General features: G+C 53.7%; 1 protein-coding gene across 6 annotated transcripts in view; it reads left to right on the plus strand.

Moving 5' to 3' along the window:
- The first annotated feature begins 6,897 nt into the window (after positions 1-6,897).
- MPRIP (myosin phosphatase Rho interacting protein) overlaps positions 6,898-19,143 on the plus strand; it is a 110,654-nt gene continuing 98,408 nt past the window's right edge. For 3 of the 6 annotated variants that reach the window (XM_074341919.1, XM_074341917.1, XM_074341922.1), the window contains exon 1: positions 6,898-7,265. In XM_074341919.1, the coding sequence (XP_074198020.1) occupies positions 7,143-7,265 (123 nt within the window). In that variant the 5' untranslated portion in view covers positions 6,898-7,142. The remainder of the gene's footprint in view (positions 7,266-19,143) is intronic. The other 3 variants (XM_074341924.1, XM_074341923.1, XM_074341918.1) reach the window with 2 other exon arrangements.

Genomic DNA, 19,143 nt, shown 5'->3' on the forward strand with positions numbered 1-19,143 from the left:
TTTGTGTCACAGCCTGGATTTCGATTTCTTTTGAAAAATGAGATCTGTCAGGCCTGCTCCCAAGTCCTGCAGGTCAACGAATGGCCAGAGCCATGAGGCTGCTGCCCATTTTAGAAGGACCGTGGCCACCAGTTCACCTCTCTCACTTGGCCCTGGAGGCGGCGGGGAACCCTGGAGGCGGCTCTTCCAGACTTTGTTCTCCTGTGTGTGCACATGTGCGTGCTGGGATACCCATTTGTGTGTATGCACACACCACGTTAGTGTCAATAAAAACTTTTGTCTTTGCGGGGGAAGGTAATTACTTATCTATTTTTTGATTGAGGTGCTGGGGATCGAACCCAGGACCTCGTGCATGCTGGGCACGCGCTCTACCACTGAGCTACACCCTCCCCTCACTAGAGGTTTTTATTTTTACAAATGTGGGCTCATTCAGCAAAACCCCTGTGAGACCATACACACGTTTCGCCCGTAACATAGCATGTGCACATCTCTAGCTAATCAATGTCTACTTTTTGTCTCTTTAAAATAATACTGCCTTTTTCAATGACTTAGATTTACAGCAAAGAGGGCACCAAGCACTCCCTGACACGCCTCACTCAGCGCCCCCACGGTGACGCCCTACAGAGCCACTAAAACATTGACACTAGTAAAGGCTCTTTACTAAACTAGGGCCTTTGTTAGGATTTTTCCAGTTCTTCCACGACTGCCCTTTTCCTGTTCCAGGACCCTACCCGGGACCCCGCGTGGCGTTCAGGCCAAGCCTTTTCCTCTCCGGGTTCATTGTGACCTTGAGGGCTCCGGAGAGTGCTGCTAGGCGGTCTGTGCGGGTTTGTCTGGTGTCTTTCTCCGGAGACTAGGGTAGTGGTTCTGGGGGATGAAGACCTCAGGGGTGGGGCGTGCCCCTCACCGCGTCCGATCGTGGTGCCGGATGTCCACGGGACTGACGTCGCTGGTGTGGGGCACCGGACCGTCTGCGGGTCTCCACCGCAAAAGTACCATTTCCCCCTTTCCCACTCCATTCTTTGGTTGCCAGTCATGGGGTCAGGCCACACACCAGGGGGGTTAAGCTCCACGTCTCGGAGGGGAGCATCCACGTGTGACCCTGATTTTCAGTGATGGGACAGCCTTCCATGTTTTGGATCTGCCGTCACTGATTTAGCTGGAACCCTACCGTCTGACACCCCTGCTGCTTCCTGTTCTTCCTTTTACCAGCAAAACAGCAAAGAGCAATGCTGTAGCCTGACCTCAGATTCAACAAATATTTTCCAGGCATCTTCTCTGTGGCGGCCACTGCACACCCGGCAAACAGTGTCTGTCTCTCTTTCATCTTGTTTTCTTAGCATAAGTTTGGGGGTTGGGACTGCTGGGTCACAGATAAGCTCATTTTTAAGGCTTTTGATAAGCGTCACTAAACAAACCTCCGGGCGAGTTGTACCAGTCGGCCGTCTGGATTGGCTTTCTTTTCTTTTTCAACCTTTTTATTATTACGAAAACAATTCTTGTTTTTACGAGCTAACTGGAAGTTACTTCCTGGACATGAGATGGCATTAAAGAATTATTATTTCTTTAGGTGTGATAATGGTATTGTGGCTGCTTAGAAAAAAGTCCTTATCTTTTAGAGACACACGTTGAAGCATTTACACAGAAATGGTGTGAGTTGGGGATCTGCTTTGCTACCATATGGGAGGGGGAAGGGGGAGGGTGCCTGAAATCAGGCTTGTCCCAAGTGGGGGATGGCTGAAGCCGGGCGATGGGGACACTGCCCTTCATCATGTGACTCCCTCTATGTTAGTAAAAACCAAGTTTATTTAAGGAAATTTGATATATGATTTAAGTCTGCAGCTTAGGTGAGAGTCCCCATTCTTGTACCCCCAGGGCTAATTACAACAGTTCAGTGTGCTCGTGTCTAGACGTTTTCTGTGCAAGCACTATGTATATTGCACATATATATGTACACACTTAAACCAGGGATGAGCTACCAACGCACACACCAGTTTTCATATGTTGCAGACGGCTGGCTGCTTCACCACTCTCATTCTGTAATAGCTTCGTGGCACTGCCCGGTATCAGAGAACCATAATTTATTTATCTGATCCTCCCCCGGCAGACAGCTGGCGCATCTCCAGATGTCTTCTCTCAAGAACCACGAGACAGTAAACATCCTTGTGCATAACACACCTCTGCATCCCGGTGAGCAATTCTACAGCCCGTCTTTCTAGAGTGGAGTCACTAGGTCAGACGGCGTGCATACTTAAAACCTCAGTGGAATGGGTACGTCACCTCCTGGGGAACTCTGTACTTCCAGTGCCGGACGTCCTCCCCAGTGCGTATCTGAGGGCTGTTGTCATTCGGTGCCGGCAGTAGAAAGGCACCTGGGGGTCAGCGCCGCGCCCCAGGGGAGGGCGGGGCCTCAGCAGCACCCTTGGCTGGGGCTGTGTAGCGCAGTGGTTATGAACACCCCGCCCACGTCTGAATTCAGGCCCACCATTTACTGGCTGCGTGAACTTGAATCAGGTACTTGACCTCCCATTCCTCAGTTTCCGCCTCTGTAAACTGGGAGTAATTCTAATCCCCTGTGGCAATCAGGGAGGGGCTAATAAGCTGCGTTTGTACCGTTTTAAAGGATCTGTCCATTTGGGGCGGCTCCAGGGAGTCGGCTGGGGGATGGGAGAACCTGCTAAGGACCCCATCAGGCACCACTTGGCACCGCCAGAACTGACTTCAAGTGGAGTTGGTTGGTTTAGTGAGATTCTGTGTGGCAGAATCCAGTACCAGCCCAGAGCTCCCACTGGCAGTGTCCCACAGCCAGGACACCTCGAGGGCTGACAGGAGCTGTACCAGGACAGGGAGCCCGACCTTTCTGAGAGACTGGCCAGGACACGGAGGCCCAAGCGATAGGGAGAGGGGAGACCCAGGAGAGACGGCCCGTCTGGCCCGCGGCTTGTTACTGTAGGTAAAGTTTTATTGGAACACAGCCCTGCCCATTCACTTCCGTAGTGTCTGTAAGTGCTTCCGAGTTGAGTGTTTGCAGCAGAGACCGTGTGGCCTGCAAAGCCTGAAGAATTTCCTCTCTGACTCTTTACGGAGAAGGTTTGCCCACATCAGCCCGGGGGTCAGAGGCCCAAGAATAAATGCTGAAAGGTTCTGAGCACTTGGTGTTTCAGGTGCCATCTGCAGCACGTCATGTGTATTAACGTATTCAGTCCTCGCAGTAACCCTGTAAAGTGGACACTACTTGTGTCAGCCAGTCCTGAAGATGGCCCGGGTGGAAGGCAGGGGGCAGTGCACCCGTGCCAGCCTGCACTTGAGGAAGGCTGGTGTCTTCTGCTTCCTCCCTCTCAGAGCACTTTGGGGAGCCCAGGATGCCACGTGAGAGACGTGGGGAGAGGCCTTGGGAAAGCAGAGGCCATGAGTCTGGGAGGAAGGGAGGGGCCAGATGGCCCGGTTCTCCCTGGAGCCTCCGGAGGACCTGGCCCAGCCGGCGTCTGACTGCACTCACATGAGAGACCCCCAGGCACGACCAGCAGAACTGCGCCCGGAGCCCGGTCAGGTCACCGAACCGGAGAGGCAATAAAGTGGCGGTGGAGTCACGAGTCCGGTCGGGGTACGTGCTCTTGTGCAGCCACGTGACCTCTCTGGGGACCAGCCCAGGTCTGTCCGCCTCTCCGCCTCTTCCTCTCCGCTCCCCGGAACCACTGCTCCGCACCCCTGCATGGACCTTACGTTCCTCCAGGAGAGTTCCCAGGTGCTGATTAAATCAGAATATCTGGGAATGGGGGCCCAGGGTGGGTATTTTTTTTTTAAATCCCCTGAGATTTGAGAACTGCAGCTCCATCACTGTTTCTGACACTTTCCTAAAGGTAAGCCTTGCTCGGCGCGCTACTGACAGCCCAGATCCCCTGGTGCGGAGTCTCTGGGGGGCAGGCCCTGTGCGCTGGGCCTTAATTGCTTTCTTAATTGTTGCTCGCTGGCCTCTTAATGGCTTTCTTGAGACATTCCTTGTGCACCAAGGTGTCTGCAACGAGGTGGACGAATCCGAAGTGTTCAGCCCGATGAATGTTCGTACGTCATGCTGAGCACTTGACTTTGTGCTGTTCTAGAATTCCAGAAATGGACACCAGGGCCCCAAGCCCCAGACCCCGCTGGCCTGGGTTTCCTGCTCTGGTGTGGGAGATGCTGCGTGACAGGACAGGGGCCAGCTTTCATCCGTTCTCTCAGGGTCTACTGTGTGGGCACTGACCCCGTGCTGGGTGGGGAAGGAGGCCGGAGGAGCGCAGCAGTGACCCAGACCCAGCCCTGCCTCCTGGAGTGCGCGGCGCCGAGCTGTCACGCTCTGGAGAGCGGCACTCTGGAGGGTTAAATCCACCCGTTCTACCTCCTGAATGATTCCCGAATTCACGCGACCTTCTCCTGCTGATGCTGGACTAGGGGGGTCAGGCCCCCACCCTCTCAGCTCTCTGGGCTATGGAGGTGGTTTCGCGATCAATCCTGCCTCCGGTCCTCACCTCCGATTCATTTTCCAGGCCAACAGCCTTATCTGGGTGCTCAACCTGAAACACTCAGCTATGGTTCTTCACTGCCTGGGCAGCTCTGCGGCTGCCTGTGTGGGCTTGAGTCCTCATGTAGATGGTCTGTGTGGTGACCACATTCTTTAATTGCCCTGAGCCTCAGGCGTGTTTTCTGTAAAATGGAGCTAAAACAATAATAATAACGATGAGAAACAATCATAATAATGGACACGAACATCACCTGTCTCCCGGGGGGAGGCTGGGTGTTCATTCAGCGAGGACTACACCTCCACATGCCCGAGTCTCTGCACTGCTTCTGTCTGGAAAGACTTCCCTTTGCTGTCTCCTGGTTGGAGCTTATTCTGCTCAGGTGCCAGCCCCAGCACTGCCTCCTTCAAGAAGCCCTCCCTGCAGCTGCATACAGAGCTGGATGCCCTCATCTGGACCCCCACAACACCCTGGGTCGAGTGTGTCTGTCTGCCTTCCGTTCTTGTTTGTCTCCACATGCTCAAGTGTGAGCTCCTTCCAGGGAGGCCAGAGTTAAATGCCTCCTTATGCCCCCAGCTGCAGACCCTCCCGTTCAAGGTGGGTGCTGGGTGTGTCTGCTGACATGAGCAGAACATGCCAAGCACTTTCTTAAGGGAAGTGGCCCTTGAGGCATGGGTAGGACTTTAAAAAGTTATTCCTAAAACAAGTTATACATGCACACAGTACCAAATCCAAAAAACCAAAAGGGCTCACAGTGAAAATTAAAAGTAGGTCAGCTCTCAACCACCCAGTTCCCTCCCGAGAGGCTACCACTGGTATCAGTTTCTGAGTGTTACATGCAGGCAAGAATTGTCTGTCTCCACCCGCCCCCCCCACACACACTTTTTATTTTGCAAAAATTTAAACCAACAGAAAAGTTGCAAGAATAGGACAATAAACATCCTTTACCTAGATTCACCAGTTAACATTTTGGCACAGTATGCTAAGCATTTTATAAGCATTATATCACGTAGTGCTCGCAGCAAGCACAGCATCCTGCCAGTTTTGTAGAGGAGGTAACTGAGGCAGCAGGCGGTGGAGGGGGGAGCACCTGCCCGCGGCCAGGAGCTGGGGGGGTTGGGGGCAGCTGGGCTCCCCTTGGGCAGCCACCTTCCGTCGGCTCCCGTTGGAGGAAAGTATATTCTTACAGTAAGTTGAAATCCACCTCCCGGGATGGTCCCCGCATGCTCAGTGGAAAAGTACACAGCTCTGGAAGCGTTTGCTGCTTCTCCTGAAACCTGCCCACTCTCTAAGCAGCAGCTGCTGTCGCCACTGAGTAACACAAGGCTTCAGTGACACCTCCGCTGTGAGGGCTGAGTTGGCACCAACCCCTGTTTGAAAACTCCTGTCGAGGACTCCTGACTGCCAGCAGGGTGACCTTTACCAGCCTGAGCTTGGAACCCGAGGCCCCGGGTGACCTGCCCTCGAGGATCCCCTAGCCCATCCGTCCTTCTCCGCCTCTGCCCCAGCCCCTCTCACCCTCGCCCAGGCTGCCTGCCTTTGCCCGTCCTTGAAGCCGCCCCTAGTCTCCCCAAGGAGCCCCAATCAGGCTGCGGAGCCCTCTGCCTGTGCCTCCTTCGCAGCCTCCCCGAGTGGTCTTTGGCCGGGAGGCTGACAGTGGAGGCTGGAGTGACAGTTCGCCCGCCCAGAGAGCGACCCCGCAGATTCCTCCGGGCGTCGTCAGAGCCTTAATTCCCTCAAGCGTAATGGGGGAAGGAATGCTGGCTGAGTCCCCGGCCGCGCGTCAGCCTCCCTGATCTCCCGTAATAGAACTGACAGCGCTTCCAGGCTGACGTCTCTTAGCCATCGGCTGAAAGCCTCGTGCCTCTCCTTCGCTCCTCTGCGCCTGTGTCCGCCCGCGCCTCGGCTGAGCTAGTGCATGTCCAGCCCTACGACCAGTAGGCAGCCTCGCGGGGACCGCCACGCGGGCCAGCGCACGGTGGGTGTGGAACTAATCCGCCGCGCGTGGGCGCGGGAGGGCGAGGCCGGCCGGGAGCGCGGTTTGCGGAGCCCGCCCGCCGGCCCCGCCCCGCCGGCCCCGCCCCGCCGGCCCCGCCCCGCCGCCGGCCCCGCCCCCGCAGCTGTCAGGACCGGCGGCCGCGCGCCGGTCCACCAAGCCTGAATGCCCCAGAGCGCCCCGCCTTCCTCCGCCCACTCAAGTTACGTCGCGCCGGCCTCCTTCTGTCCCGCCCCCGACTCCCATTGGCTCCGGGCTTTCTTTGTTAGCCGGACCGCGCCGCTGCCATTGGCCAGCTAGGCCGCCGATCGAGCCAGGGCGTGGCCCCGCCCCGCGCACAGCCCCGCCCCGCGCGCTGGCCGGTCGCTCCCTCGCGCGCGCCCGCCGCTCCGGAGTGCGCCCGGCGCTCTACTCCCCTTCGCTGCGGCCGAGGGCGGCGCGGGGACCGAGCGCGGGGACCGGTGAGGGGAGCGGCGCCGCACAGGCGGCGGGAGCGGGCGCGCAAGGCCGCGTCCATGGGCCCGGGGCCGGCGGGCGGCGGCGCGGGCGGGCGGCGGGGACCGCGCGCTCTGTGAGGCGCCGGCCTGCGTGCGCGGCTGGAGGCGGCGGCCGGGGATGCGGCGGCGCCCGGCCTGAGCCCGCGCCCGGCCATGTCGGCGGCCAAGGAGAACCCGTGCAGGAAATTCCAGGCCAACATCTTCAACAAGAGCAAGTGTCAGAACTGCTTCAAGCCCCGCGAGTCGCATCTGCTCAACGACGAGGACCTGACGCAGGTGAGCGCGGCGGCGGCGGCGGCGGCGGCGGACAAAGCGGCGCCCGCGGACCGAGGGGCGTCCGCAGCCCGGTGACTCATGCGTTTCGGTGACTCGAAGCGCCGGCCGAGCGCGCGGGAACAAAGCGCGGGCCGCCTGGACGGCCCGGCCCCGCGTCCACCACCGGGGTGGCGGTCGGCGTCCCGGGCCCGGGGTCCCGCTCCCGGCCCCGGCCCCGGCCCCGGGGGCTTCGCGCGGTTCGACGGCCGAGGAGCCGGCGCGGAGGTCCCGGGCTGGGGCTCCCCGGTGTCCCGGCCGGGCTGCCGGGCCTCGCCCCCCTCCAGCCCCTCCCGAGCTTTGCCCGGGAGCCTCCTCCACATTCCAGCCCAGCTGACCTCGTTTGGCCGCTCCTTCGTGGACACGCGGCTTTCAAGTGGGCCGGCCGGCGGTTTCTTGTGCCCCCGAAGTGCCCACAGATTTGGCTTGTTTACGCGGCCGGCCGGGCGCGGGCGATGGCCTGGGCCCGCTGCTTCCTCCGGGGTCAGGTCCCGGCAGTCAGCCGGGAGAGACTCCTGGCGTGTAAAACCCAGAGCGTAGCCCGCACCCGCGGCTGCAGAGTCGCAGGGTGTTAGGACGGAGGGCCGGGGCCGGGCTCTTCCTGGGGTGGCTTGGGCTCGGGGGGAGGTTCCCTCTTCTCCGCTGGACGCCCTTTTTCTGGGAGGCAGTTTATGGGGTGATGAGGGTCCTGGACCGGGAGTCAGGAGACCGAGCTTCCAGTCTCGGCTGTTGCTTTCAGCTGCGTGACCTTGAACAAGTCGCTTTGCCTCTGTGTAGTTTCGTTTCCTTTTCCATAAAGTGGGAGCAGGGATCCCTGGCTCTCCTCCCTCACCAGGCTGTTGTGAAAAGCAAGGCGTAATACCTTATTAAACTTTTTTCTCTTAGAGTTTAAAAAACAAACAAAAATCACCTCCAGAATAGTAAACTTGGACTGAGGAAGTTTCTGGGCTTGGCAAGGGTTATTCCAGGCAGCTCTCTAAATTGGGTGTATACGCCCTGTAGAGCTTGTTTCCGATTGTTAAAGTTAGATAGTAGAATGGAATCTGCATATTGGAATTGAATCTGTTAAAAAAAAATCTGTTGGTTATTAATTGGATTCAAGGGGGGAGGTGTTGCAAATTTAAAGTACCTTACTCTTTTCAGCGTATTCACAGTTGAATTGTGGGTTTTGAAACAGGCCTGGGCCCTCCGGGGCACAACTGGAATGGTAGTTTCCGAAATAATGAATGTGGTCATTTGTGCTGGGAGAGATTAGTCCAGCCTTCTACCTCCTGGGATCTTTCAGGAAGAAACTGCTCTTGAAAAGAGAAGGAGGGAGACTCCGGGCTGCTGCCAACAGCCTTTGCTGCTGCTCCCTGCATCCGGCCCTCCCCCTGCCTCTTACTCCCACCCTCATGGCTCTATTAGGAAGCCTCAGCCAGTCGGTTCCCATGAGTCTCCCCCAAGTCCCCACTTCCTGTTGCCCCTCCCACCCTGAGCTTATTTTAGATCTCAAGGCTGGAAGATAGATCAGCGATCACTGAGGCCACCTCTTTAAGGCGTTTACCCTTTATTTAGTCCTCCTCCAGTGCATTTCTCTACAGACATACACTCAAGTACAGCTAAAAAACCGTTTAAAAATGCGCTGCGTTTTTGCTGTGAAGTATGTTATTTCTGTTCAGTGACATCTTGCAGCTGTTTTCATGGTAGTACATATAAATATACCAAAATTGTTTTGCATGTGGTACCATTACGGATGTACCATAGTTTAACCATTCCCTTATTGATGGACAGCAAAGTTACTTCCCCGTTTTGCTTTATAATCAGTGAATGCTTCAGCGAACAGCTTTCTGAATGCTTTTGGGTGTGTGTGTGTGCACTTGCACGTGTGCATACACATATGCAAGTATTTCTCTGGGGGCAGATACCTGAAAATAGAGTGGCTGGGTTGACATTGAGTGTGTTACTTTTTTTTTTTTTGAACAGATAATCACCAAATTGTTTTCCAAAAAAGGCTGTATCATACCATCTGGTTGCGAGGATTGGATATTATCAGTTGATTAAATTCTTTAATAATTTCCCTAATTACCAGTGAGATGAAGCCTCCTGTAATAATATTTATTGAATATGTTTTGTTTCTTTTGTGGATTTTCATATTTTCCCATTTTTCTGTTTGATTAGTCCCTCCTCCACCCGCCCCCCCCCCCAAGTTGATTTGTAGGAGCTTTCTGAATATATCCTAGGTCAGAGGTTCACAAACTTTTTCACTTTTTCTGTAAAAAGTCAGATAGGAAATATTTCAGCCTTGTGGGCCATAAGATCTTTGTGGCTACCTTGCAATTTTGCCATTGTAGCACAAAAGTTGCTGCGTAGAGCTGCTGTCAACAGGACATAAACTAAGGGGTATGATTGTTTCCAGTAAAACTTTATTTACAAAAACAGGCAGCTGGCAGGATTGACCTGTGAGCCATGGTTTGCCAAGTCCTACTCTAGATGTTAACCTGGCACCTGTCATATATTGTCTTTAATTGTATGTGTAGTCATTTCTCTTTTTCACGTGGTAGTTTTAAATATGAATGCAGTTTAGTTTCCATGTTTTCCTCTGTAGTTTGTAGTTTTAATTTTATGCTTATGAAGGTTTTCTTTCCAATGTTATAAAATAGTTTCTAATATTTTCTTAGTTCTTTTATAATTATTTCTATGTTTATTAGCTTTTTAATCCATTGGATTTGTGTTTTAGGGAAATAGTTCTGGCGAAAGGCGGAAGCTCTAATAGATGCTTTCAAAGAAGTCCAGGTAAATTTCAGTGAAGTTCTTCTCCAGGTCAGTGCTGGCTAGGAGGGAAGGAGTCGGCAGATGTTAGGGACAGGTTATTGGCAGTTGATCGGAGGTGGAGATTGAGGAAACCAGGGTGGGTAAAACAGCAATTGAGAATAGTAGGTTTGGAGTAGAATGGGGGTGGGGAGGTGGGAGGGAGTGAAAAATAATGCGGTTAAGTTTGACTTCATGGAGGTGGAGGTCCAATCTCAGTCGTCCTTAGGTGGAATCACCCACTCAGGCAGCAGGCAGTTATATCTGGAGCAGGGTGGGGCCCGGTAGGAATTCTGAAGTCGTGGTAGTAAACGCAGTCACTCAGGAGGCTGTGCGAGTGACCTGGGAACAGGGAAGCAGAGGGGTTGGAGGTTAGTGGGAGCAGCAGGTCTGGAACGGAGGCTTCTTGGCTTCCAAGTCCTCGTCCTTGCCTGGGTTTCTGGGGTTCCTGGTGGGTACTGACCTGATGCGATGTCTCATTCTCCTGCCGATTTGTGCAACATTAGGAGTTGGCTTTTTGTGGAAGGAGTCACCAAACTTAGGTTCTAGTCCCTGGTCTACCATTGTTTTGTTGTGGCACCTCGGCTGGATTGTTTCCTCCTGAAGAATGAAGAGGTTGGGCTGATCTTCCCCAGCTCTTCCAGTCCTCCTGCATCTCCTCTCAGCCCTCCTGGTCTAGTTCTGCCCCCTGCCTGCTGACTCTTCTGCCAGGGCTGTTGGGGCCTTGGGGTAGAAATCTCAGACACAGAGGTGGGTGGGCCAGGACTTGGTCTCTGTGAATCACTTCATCCAGTTTCCCTGTGTTCCTGTGACTTTCTTAGAAGTTCTAGGGTATGGAGTTTCTTTATTTGACTTAACATTTATCTCAGAAACAATAGGGAGATTTCATGCCCGCCCTTTTTAGAAGATTTGTAATTATTTACACATTGGTAGATAGTTTGGCAAGGGGTATGTCAAAAGCCCTAGACTGTAAGCATGGCCAACAAGCACACGAAAAGAGAGTCAGCATCATTAGTCGTTAGGAAAATGCAAATTGAAACCATAGTGAGATACCACTTCATACCCACTGGAGTAGTTGTAATAGAAAAAGGGACAGTATTAAGTATGGTGAGGATGTGGAGAAATTGGAGCCATTATGCATTGCTCATAGGAATGAAAAATGGTATAGCTACTGTGGAAAACAGTTTGGCAGATCCTTAAAAGAATTATCCGATGACTCAGTGATTCCATTCGTAGCATATACCCCAGAGGTTTGAAAACAGGTATTCAAACAAGTGGTTTTGTGCATATGTTCATAACAGCACTGTTCACACTAGCTAAAAAGTAGCAACAACCCGAACATTCATCACTGGATGAATGGATAAACAAATCGTGGTATGTTCACAGAATGAAATGTTCAGATATAAAAAGGAATGAAATACTGGGACAGGCTGTGACATGACTGACCCTCAGAACCATGATGTTACGTGAAGGAGCCAGACACATACAAAAAGGTCACATACTGCATGATCCTGTTTATATGAAATTTCCGGAACGGGTGAACCCAGAGAAACAGAAAGCAGATCCGTGGTTGCCAGGGTTCTGGTTAGGGGAGGAGGAGTGCCTGCTAGTGGGATTGGGGTTCTATTTTGGGTGACGAGATGTTTTAGAATTAGGTAGGTAGGGATGCTGGTTGCAGAACATTGTGAATGTACTAAATGCCACTGATTTCTTCACTTAAAAGTGGTTAATTTTATGCTTATGTGAATGTTATCTCAATAAAAAAATCAAACGTGCAAGAATCGCTCTCACGCACACAAATCCCAGACCTCTCTGCTCCTTGTGTCATTGGAGTAAACGTCTGATTGTTTCTCCAGTTTAGATGAGGGATTGGCAACTTTTTTCTTAAAGGACCAAGTAGTAAATATTTTAGGTTTGTACGCTTGTAGGCCAACAGGCAAAACTGAGGAGTTTACGCAGGTACTTATATGACCATTTGGAAATGTAAAAGCCATTCTTGGGTTTTGGACCTTAAAATAAATAGCCGGTGGGCTAGATTTTGCCTGAGGAGCATAGCTTGCCAGCCCCTCTGAGTTAGACCAGCCCTGTCCAATAGAACTATAACTCGAGCCACATAGGTAATTAAAAAATTTTAGTTGCCACGTTAAAAAGTAAAAAGAAACAGGTGAAATTCATTTTAATTATATTTTATTTAACCTAATGTATCCAAAATATTATCATTTCAGCATGTAAAGAAGCTGTTACATGCACGCTTGTCTTTATAGCACCTCACAGTCCAGACTGGCCACTTTCTAAGTGCTTAGGAGGCCCACGTCACTTGGGCCCCTGGGGTTGGAGGCGGCAGCTCTGGCTGTGGTGGCCTGGCCCACAGCTGGATCCTTGCCACCCTGCAGGGAAGTCCAGGGCGGGAAGGCTGTGCTTGTGGGGCTTTTCTCCTCTTGGGGGGGGGGGCATCATGCAGACAGCCTGCGCTCTGGGGGTTCCTGGAATGCTGGTTCTCTCGCCCTGTCACTGCTGTTTGTATCCACTTCTTGGTGTCTTTTTGTCAACTTTTGGGGTTCTTTGAATGCCACTTCTTACTTGGTGACTCCTTTTACTGTGTTTGAGAGCTCTGGGGCTTGGATTCCTGCTACCCCTGCAGGGGCAGAAGGGAGGAGGGTGCTTGCAGGTCGGGGCCTAGCGGACTAACCCTGTTGGGGGCGAGGGAGGTGCGGGGCTGTGGGAGGGCCGGCCTTCCTGTCCCTTCCAGCCCCTGGCTGGCCAGGGCGGTTGCGTCTGCACAGCCCCTGGTGCTGGCCGATGTTCTGCAGCTGCTGCCCAGCTGTGGTCTTCCCTGAATTCTAGTCTGCTCCTCGACCTTTCTCTCCCAATTCTTGTTCCCTTGCCACACAGAAGGACTGCAGTCGAAGACCCGTGTTCTATTCTTGGCACTTACTTGGCAGGGTGACCCTGAAAACTACTTAGGTTCTCCCAGCCTCGGTTTCCCACCTGTAAAGTAGGTGTCCACGTTCTGTTTGCAGGGAGTGGTCTGTTAAGGGAATGGTTGGAGGGGCCGACCAAGCCTGTGGAGGTTCCTGAACCCTCTTTGTGGTAATTAATATTTCAAGAAGCACGTTGAAGGCCTTTCACGGGGAATAGCCTTTGTTTGGGCTCTCTCCTGATCCCTAGGACCCTCCTGCTGTTTAGCAGAAATAAAGAAATTCGACTTGTTTACCTTTAAATTGTTCCGAAGCTGCCAGCTAGGCTTTGAAAGAGGAGAGAACACTGTAACCAGGGAAGAGACAAGAGGGACGTAGCGTCCTGCTGCCCACGTCCTGGTACTGTCGGGGGAGGGAGGCACAGAGGGACGTGTAATGCGCGCTGGGTGCTAATTTTGCAGCATTTAATCTCAGAAAACAGCCTTTTCTTTTATCCTCAGAAACTCTCCAAGCCTCACTTTCCCATCTTAAAGGACATAGTTGGGCCAAATCAGTGGTTTTCAAACTGTCATTAAGTCCCAGAGCCTTTTACTCAGAGGCATCGCATACGGAAATGTCGTGCATGAAAGAGAACAAGTGACATGGTTCTGGGTGACACAGGGTTGCAGCCTGGGGCTCGGCCCCTCAGCCGTCTCCGTTTCCCACCCATAGGACCGCCAGTCATTTCTGCGCGCTATGAGGGGCAGGTTTGAAAACTCTGCCCTAAATTCTATGGTCCCTTTGGTTTCAGCAGGTGAGGGTTCTGTGAAACCGTCTGTGGCTGTTTCACGCTGCCCTGGGATGGGACCCTGAGTGCCAGCCTCGCCACTCCTGTTGTGCTGTCACTTCTTTTGGGGGCGAGGGAGCCAGCGGGTTGACTTGCTGGCATTTTGTCTCTAGAGACTGGAGCTGGCTTCCAAACCACTTGCTGGTTTTCTCAGTCAGGGTCATCCTAGTTCACATGGAGCCACAGCCTGGTTTTTGCCTGGAGTCTGTAACCCTTCAGGCTCCTTTGGCCCCTCGCTCAGCTTGAGTATGCACACACTCGGGTCGGGGGGCGGCTGGCAGTGAGAGTAAATCCTTCAGAGCCTGCATTCCACCTGCTCAGGTGTTGTGTGTCCCCCGGCCCCTTCTGCTGTCCCCAGCTGGGGAGGTGGGCAGGGGAGGTGGCAGTACGGCCCCTGTAGGGTAGGGACGTTTTGTTTCAGAGGTTGGGTGCCCGCCTGAGGTCACTGAGCTGCTGGAGTTGAGACTGTGTTCTACATGGGTCCCACACCAGCCTTTGGGCGGCCAGGAACTGTCCTCCTTCCCTCCGGGCAGGCCACTTTGACTCGTTCAACTGGGTACTGTTTCAGTAGGAAGCTGGGGCAAACTAAATTAAAGCTGTCTAATGGAGTTCTAATTCCCAGCCCTGGGAGGAGGGGTCCAAGGGGCTGGGTGATCCCCCCACTGTCCAGCAGGTAAGGGATTGTCCCTGTGAGCAGATGGAGCCACTGAGACCCAGAGAGGTTCAGCCTAGGTCACAGGAAGGCCAATGTGGGTTTTTTCAAAGTTCTGTTTGGCCTCCCTTTGTCCGGTAACAGGCATTAACCTTTGTTGTCAGAAATAGGGCCTTTCCCTGACTTGGACTCCTTAGTTGCTGGGGAGGGGCATGGGGGGAGGGGGAGAACATTTCATAGGTCATCACGCAGGTCTTAACATCTTGTCAGCCTTGGGATGTCCCCCATTCCCTAGACAGGCTGCTGGCCTGTCGCAGTGACCACACCTTTGGCACAGCCCTGAACAGGAAGCACTGCTTCCCCCTGAGGAATTCAGAATCAGGAAATAGTTTTGTCCTCGATCTCTGTAGGTCCTAAAGCACTGGTTTTAACAGGCGGACGGGGGAGACTCCATGGCGCACCTTTAGACACTGTCTCCTACCTCCTGGTAGTCTCGACCAGTGGCTAAAGGGGCTGGGAAGGGGGAGCAGCTGCTGGGAGTCCCAGTGGAACCAGGAAAAGAGTCCAGGTCTCCCGGGTGCTGCACTCAGAGCCTCTGTACCCTGGGCTGGCGGGCGGCCTGGAATGTGGGGAGCCTAGGGCTCAGTGGGGTCGGGCTGTTCATTTGTCTTCCACTTGGGACCCACTCTGACCTAGAAATCTGACACAGTCCCACTTTCCATTTACACGTGCTCAGGTAAGGGAATGGAGTGGTGGGGGCGGGGGCTTTCAGCTTGGATTTGTGTTTTATGCTGATTGAGCAAGTTACTCAAAATTTTAAGTGTCTGTGTCCCTCCTTGGAAAACTGGGGGCTCAAATAATACATGCCTTTGGAGCCTGTGAGGATGGGGGAAGATGCAATAAATAGCGAGTGCTGCATTTGTAAATGCTTGAGTGTGCAGTGGGCGCTCAGTACCTGGGGCTCGTTTTGTAAGCACTGACCCAGGGTAGGGACCCACTCCGTGATGTGGTTCTGCGGGACAGCTGGCCCTCAGACTCAGCTCTGTCCCCCGCATGCCCGCAGATCACAAGCCAGGCCTCCTCCTCTCCTGCTGAGCTGCCAGCATCACCCCAGCGGCTTCCTCACATTAGCCTCTGGGGATTGGAAGGGCCGTGGCTGGTTAGCTGGTGTGGGTTTGGTTTTCAGAACATGTCTAAGTCTAAAGATTGAACTGGTTTTTAAGAAGTTTTGAAGTACAGGAGGTCTAGAGGCCAGGTAGCATGAGCCTGAGACTTACTGCAGAGACTTACTACAGAGGGTATGGGCTGCTCCAGAGGGCGGCAGCCAGCCCAGCAGCCACCGCTGAGCCCCGAGAAGCACACAGTGTTAAGTCCCATGGCGGTGGCAGATCGCGATTTCGTAAGTTGCTGTGCGTGGAAGTGTGAGTTGCCATCAGCAAGTTGGGAGAGGACTGAGAGAAGCTGCTTATCCTGCCCGTGTTCCTGGGAGCAGCTGTCTGGGAATGGAAGTCCTCATGCCCCTGGGCCTGGGTGAAATGACCAGAGGAAGGCAGAGAGCAGCCTGGGCCTAGTCCTGCACCCTGGGCAGTGGGCAGGAGGTCTGGCCAGGCCCTTTGGTCTCCTGGGTTGTTTAACTCACTGCAGCTGGCAGGCGGGTCCTTCCGGCCTCCTCCCCACTACCCCCCATCCATCACAGATGAGACACTTCAGAGAGTGGAGCCTTTGGCCTAGGGGACCCTTCCGTGGGGTTGAAACAAGCAGAAGTGGCTCCTTGTGAGAACCTGGGAGCAAGCACCTCTAAAGGGCAGGTGCCATGTCAGCACACGGCCCGCTGACTCTCACCCCCTCCCTCCCAGCTGGAAACCCTGTGAGCCCAGGGGTCTTCCCGGCAGCTGGGCCAGCACTCACATTGAAGGAGCAGGTTCTCTGGAATTAGGTATTGTGGCAGTGGTGGGGTTTATGTTAACAGTGATTGCTGTGTGCCAGGCCCTGTTACTCACTTACAGTCACGGCAACCTTAGAAGTAGCGAGAGAAGAAAACTGAGATGGAAAGAGATCCTGCAGCTTGCCGGGTAGGGTGCAGCCAGTAGTGGAGCTGGGGTGCCAACCCAGACAGTCTGACCCGGCCTGTGCCTTCCACAGTTTCCCATGCTGGCCTGTGTGGGTCAGGTGGGCCTTCTGGACATGAGATCTCTGGCCATGCATGGCCCTTGGCCCCTCATGTCCAGGAGCCAGGGGCTGCTCTGCTGGTGGGTGTGTGTGTGCTGGGAAGAGGGGGTGGAGGGGAGACTTGTTAGATTTCCTGTCTGCTTTTTACTTTCCTTCCACTGCACTTCCTGTTCGACCTTCACTCCATGGGAAGCCCTGCTTTTTGAGGGACAGGGTGTGACTCTTTCTTGCAAAGCTTTTGCCTCAGGTACTTGTCCCCATGCATTCTCTAGCATTCCTCCCTTTGCCACGAATGGCGTCATGTTCCAAAAATCCTGCGGCCATGGGCTCCTTGTCAAGCCCAGACAGAGAAGGGGCTTCTTTCAGTGTCCCTTTCTCCTCTTCCTCCAGCTGCTGTAGTCCAGGCAGGATCCCTGAGCATAGGCTGGGCCTGTGGGGCATGTGTGGGCAGACGGGGTGAGCCGGCCGGGGAACTGTGCCGGGGGATGGGGAGCAAGCCACCGGCCGCGTGCTCCCCCTTCCCTGTGCCTGGATCCTGTGAGCTCTGTGTGGGGTTTTTTTGTGTTGTGGTGGTGGTGGTGGTGGTGGGGGGGTTTTTTTTTTTTTTTTAAGGTAAAACTTAGAATGTAAAGTTAATCATTTTAAAGTACACAGTTCAGTTGTATTTAGAGCACATTTATAGCGGGCTGCATTCACCACCACTTTGTAATGTGAAACATTTCATCACCCAGTAGAAGACCCCGTAACTGTGCAGCAGTTATGCCCCACTCCTGTCCTCCGCAGCCACCGGTCTGCTTTCTGTCCCTGTGGATCTGCCTCTTCTGGAAATTTCATCAAAATGGAATCATAGAAATTGTGACCTTTTTTCTGGCTTTTTGCACTGAGCGTGTTTTCGGAGTTCACACAGTGGCATGAATCAGCTCCTTGCTTGTTTTTGGCCGACTAATGCTCGGTGAGGTGGGTACGTAGCGCGTTTTGTCTCTTCACCTGTAGGTGGACGTTTGGGCTGGTCCACCCCTGGCTGTTGTGACTGGTGCTGCTGTGAACGTTCGTGTACACATTTTTGTACGTAAACACCTCCTTTTGGTTCTCCTGGTAGAGACCTCAGGGGAGCTGCTGGGTCCTGTGGGAAGCTGTTGGTGAGCTGAGTTTGGAATTGGCGTATCAGGCCAGACATCACTGCAGACCGTGGGGTAGGAGGACAGTTTAGGTGGTGCTGGTCGGGTGGAGGAGTGCAGGATGGAGGCCTGGGGTCTGTGTGCGCCTCCGAGGTGGTGGTGGAGGGGCCGTGTCCACGCATGGGGCGGCTGAGCCACGTGGAGCACTGTTTTCTCCTGAAGACCAGCCCAGCTGCCCAGAAGGAGCTCAGCCGCGTGGCAGTGTTGTTGGGGAGGGGCTGAGGGCCCGAGAGTTGAAGGCTAGACAACGTAGGGATACGCAGTGCACCCGTGGTGGTGAGGTGCGCGGGGCGCTGCTGAGATCCAGCCTCCGGAGGGTTGCAGGGTCAGTTAGAGGAAGACCTTATCTGGCCTGCTCGCGATTCCGTGACCAGTTTTCAGACTTTCTTTAGTGGAACTCACGTTTGACGGCCAGGGGAGGAATGGCGCCTGTGAGATGGCTCCCACCCCAGCCACCTGCCCTGCCCTGCCCAACACTCCATAGTGGCCCCAAAGCTGTTTGAAAACCACTCACTTACTCTAACACTTGTTAATGTTTTTTAATAGAATGAAATATTTGATGTGTACTCACGAGCTTAAGTGGCAAAATGTGTACAGACCAGTACAGCATCCCTGCAGGACGCTCAAGGTACATGGCGTTTCCAGTGTTTCAGCCTCTCAGCTGCTGGGATGCAGGGGAGGGACCCACAAGCAGGTATTGCCTCGTAGTTGAGCTCAGCCCCTCTCCAGGGCTCCTCTCAGGAGGAAGGTCTCCCTGTCCAGCTTGTGCAGGAGGCTTTTATTTCCGGGTGGATGCTAACACAGCCGCTGGGGGTAAGTCTGGTGTGAGGCCTGGCCTTTGAAGGCAGTGCTGCTGCGCAGAAAGGTCTCTGAGTAGCAACCTGGAGATGGGCCTGAAGGCCTTTGTGTTTGGGCTGACAGAGCCAGAGGAGTGTGATCTGGCCGCAGAAAAGTCGGGGAGTTGTGGGGTCAGGAGGGCCAGGTACTCACCAGTTACTGACCTGAGGCCGTGCTGGGGTTTTGGGGGCGGTTGGCTAGGCCAGTAGTTTTCAGACCTTCTGTTCTTGGGGCCCCTTTGTGCTCTTGAGTACCGAGGCCCTCAAAGGTCTTTTGTTTACGTGGGTTATATCCATGGTATTTACTGGGTTAGAAATTCAAACAGATATTTTAAAAAGTTTTATTAATGCATTTAAAAATAAACCTGTTAACATGTTCACATAAATAACAGGTGTATTCCGAAAAATAGCTTCTCCAAAACAAAAAAAATTTACTTAGAAGAGCCACGTTGTTTTAATTGCAGATCTCTGTA

The sequence above is a fragment of the Camelus bactrianus genome, chromosome 16, assembly GCF_048773025.1.
Source record: "Camelus bactrianus isolate YW-2024 breed Bactrian camel chromosome 16, ASM4877302v1, whole genome shotgun sequence".
NCBI classification, from domain to species: Eukaryota; Metazoa; Chordata; class Mammalia; order Artiodactyla; family Camelidae; genus Camelus; species Camelus bactrianus.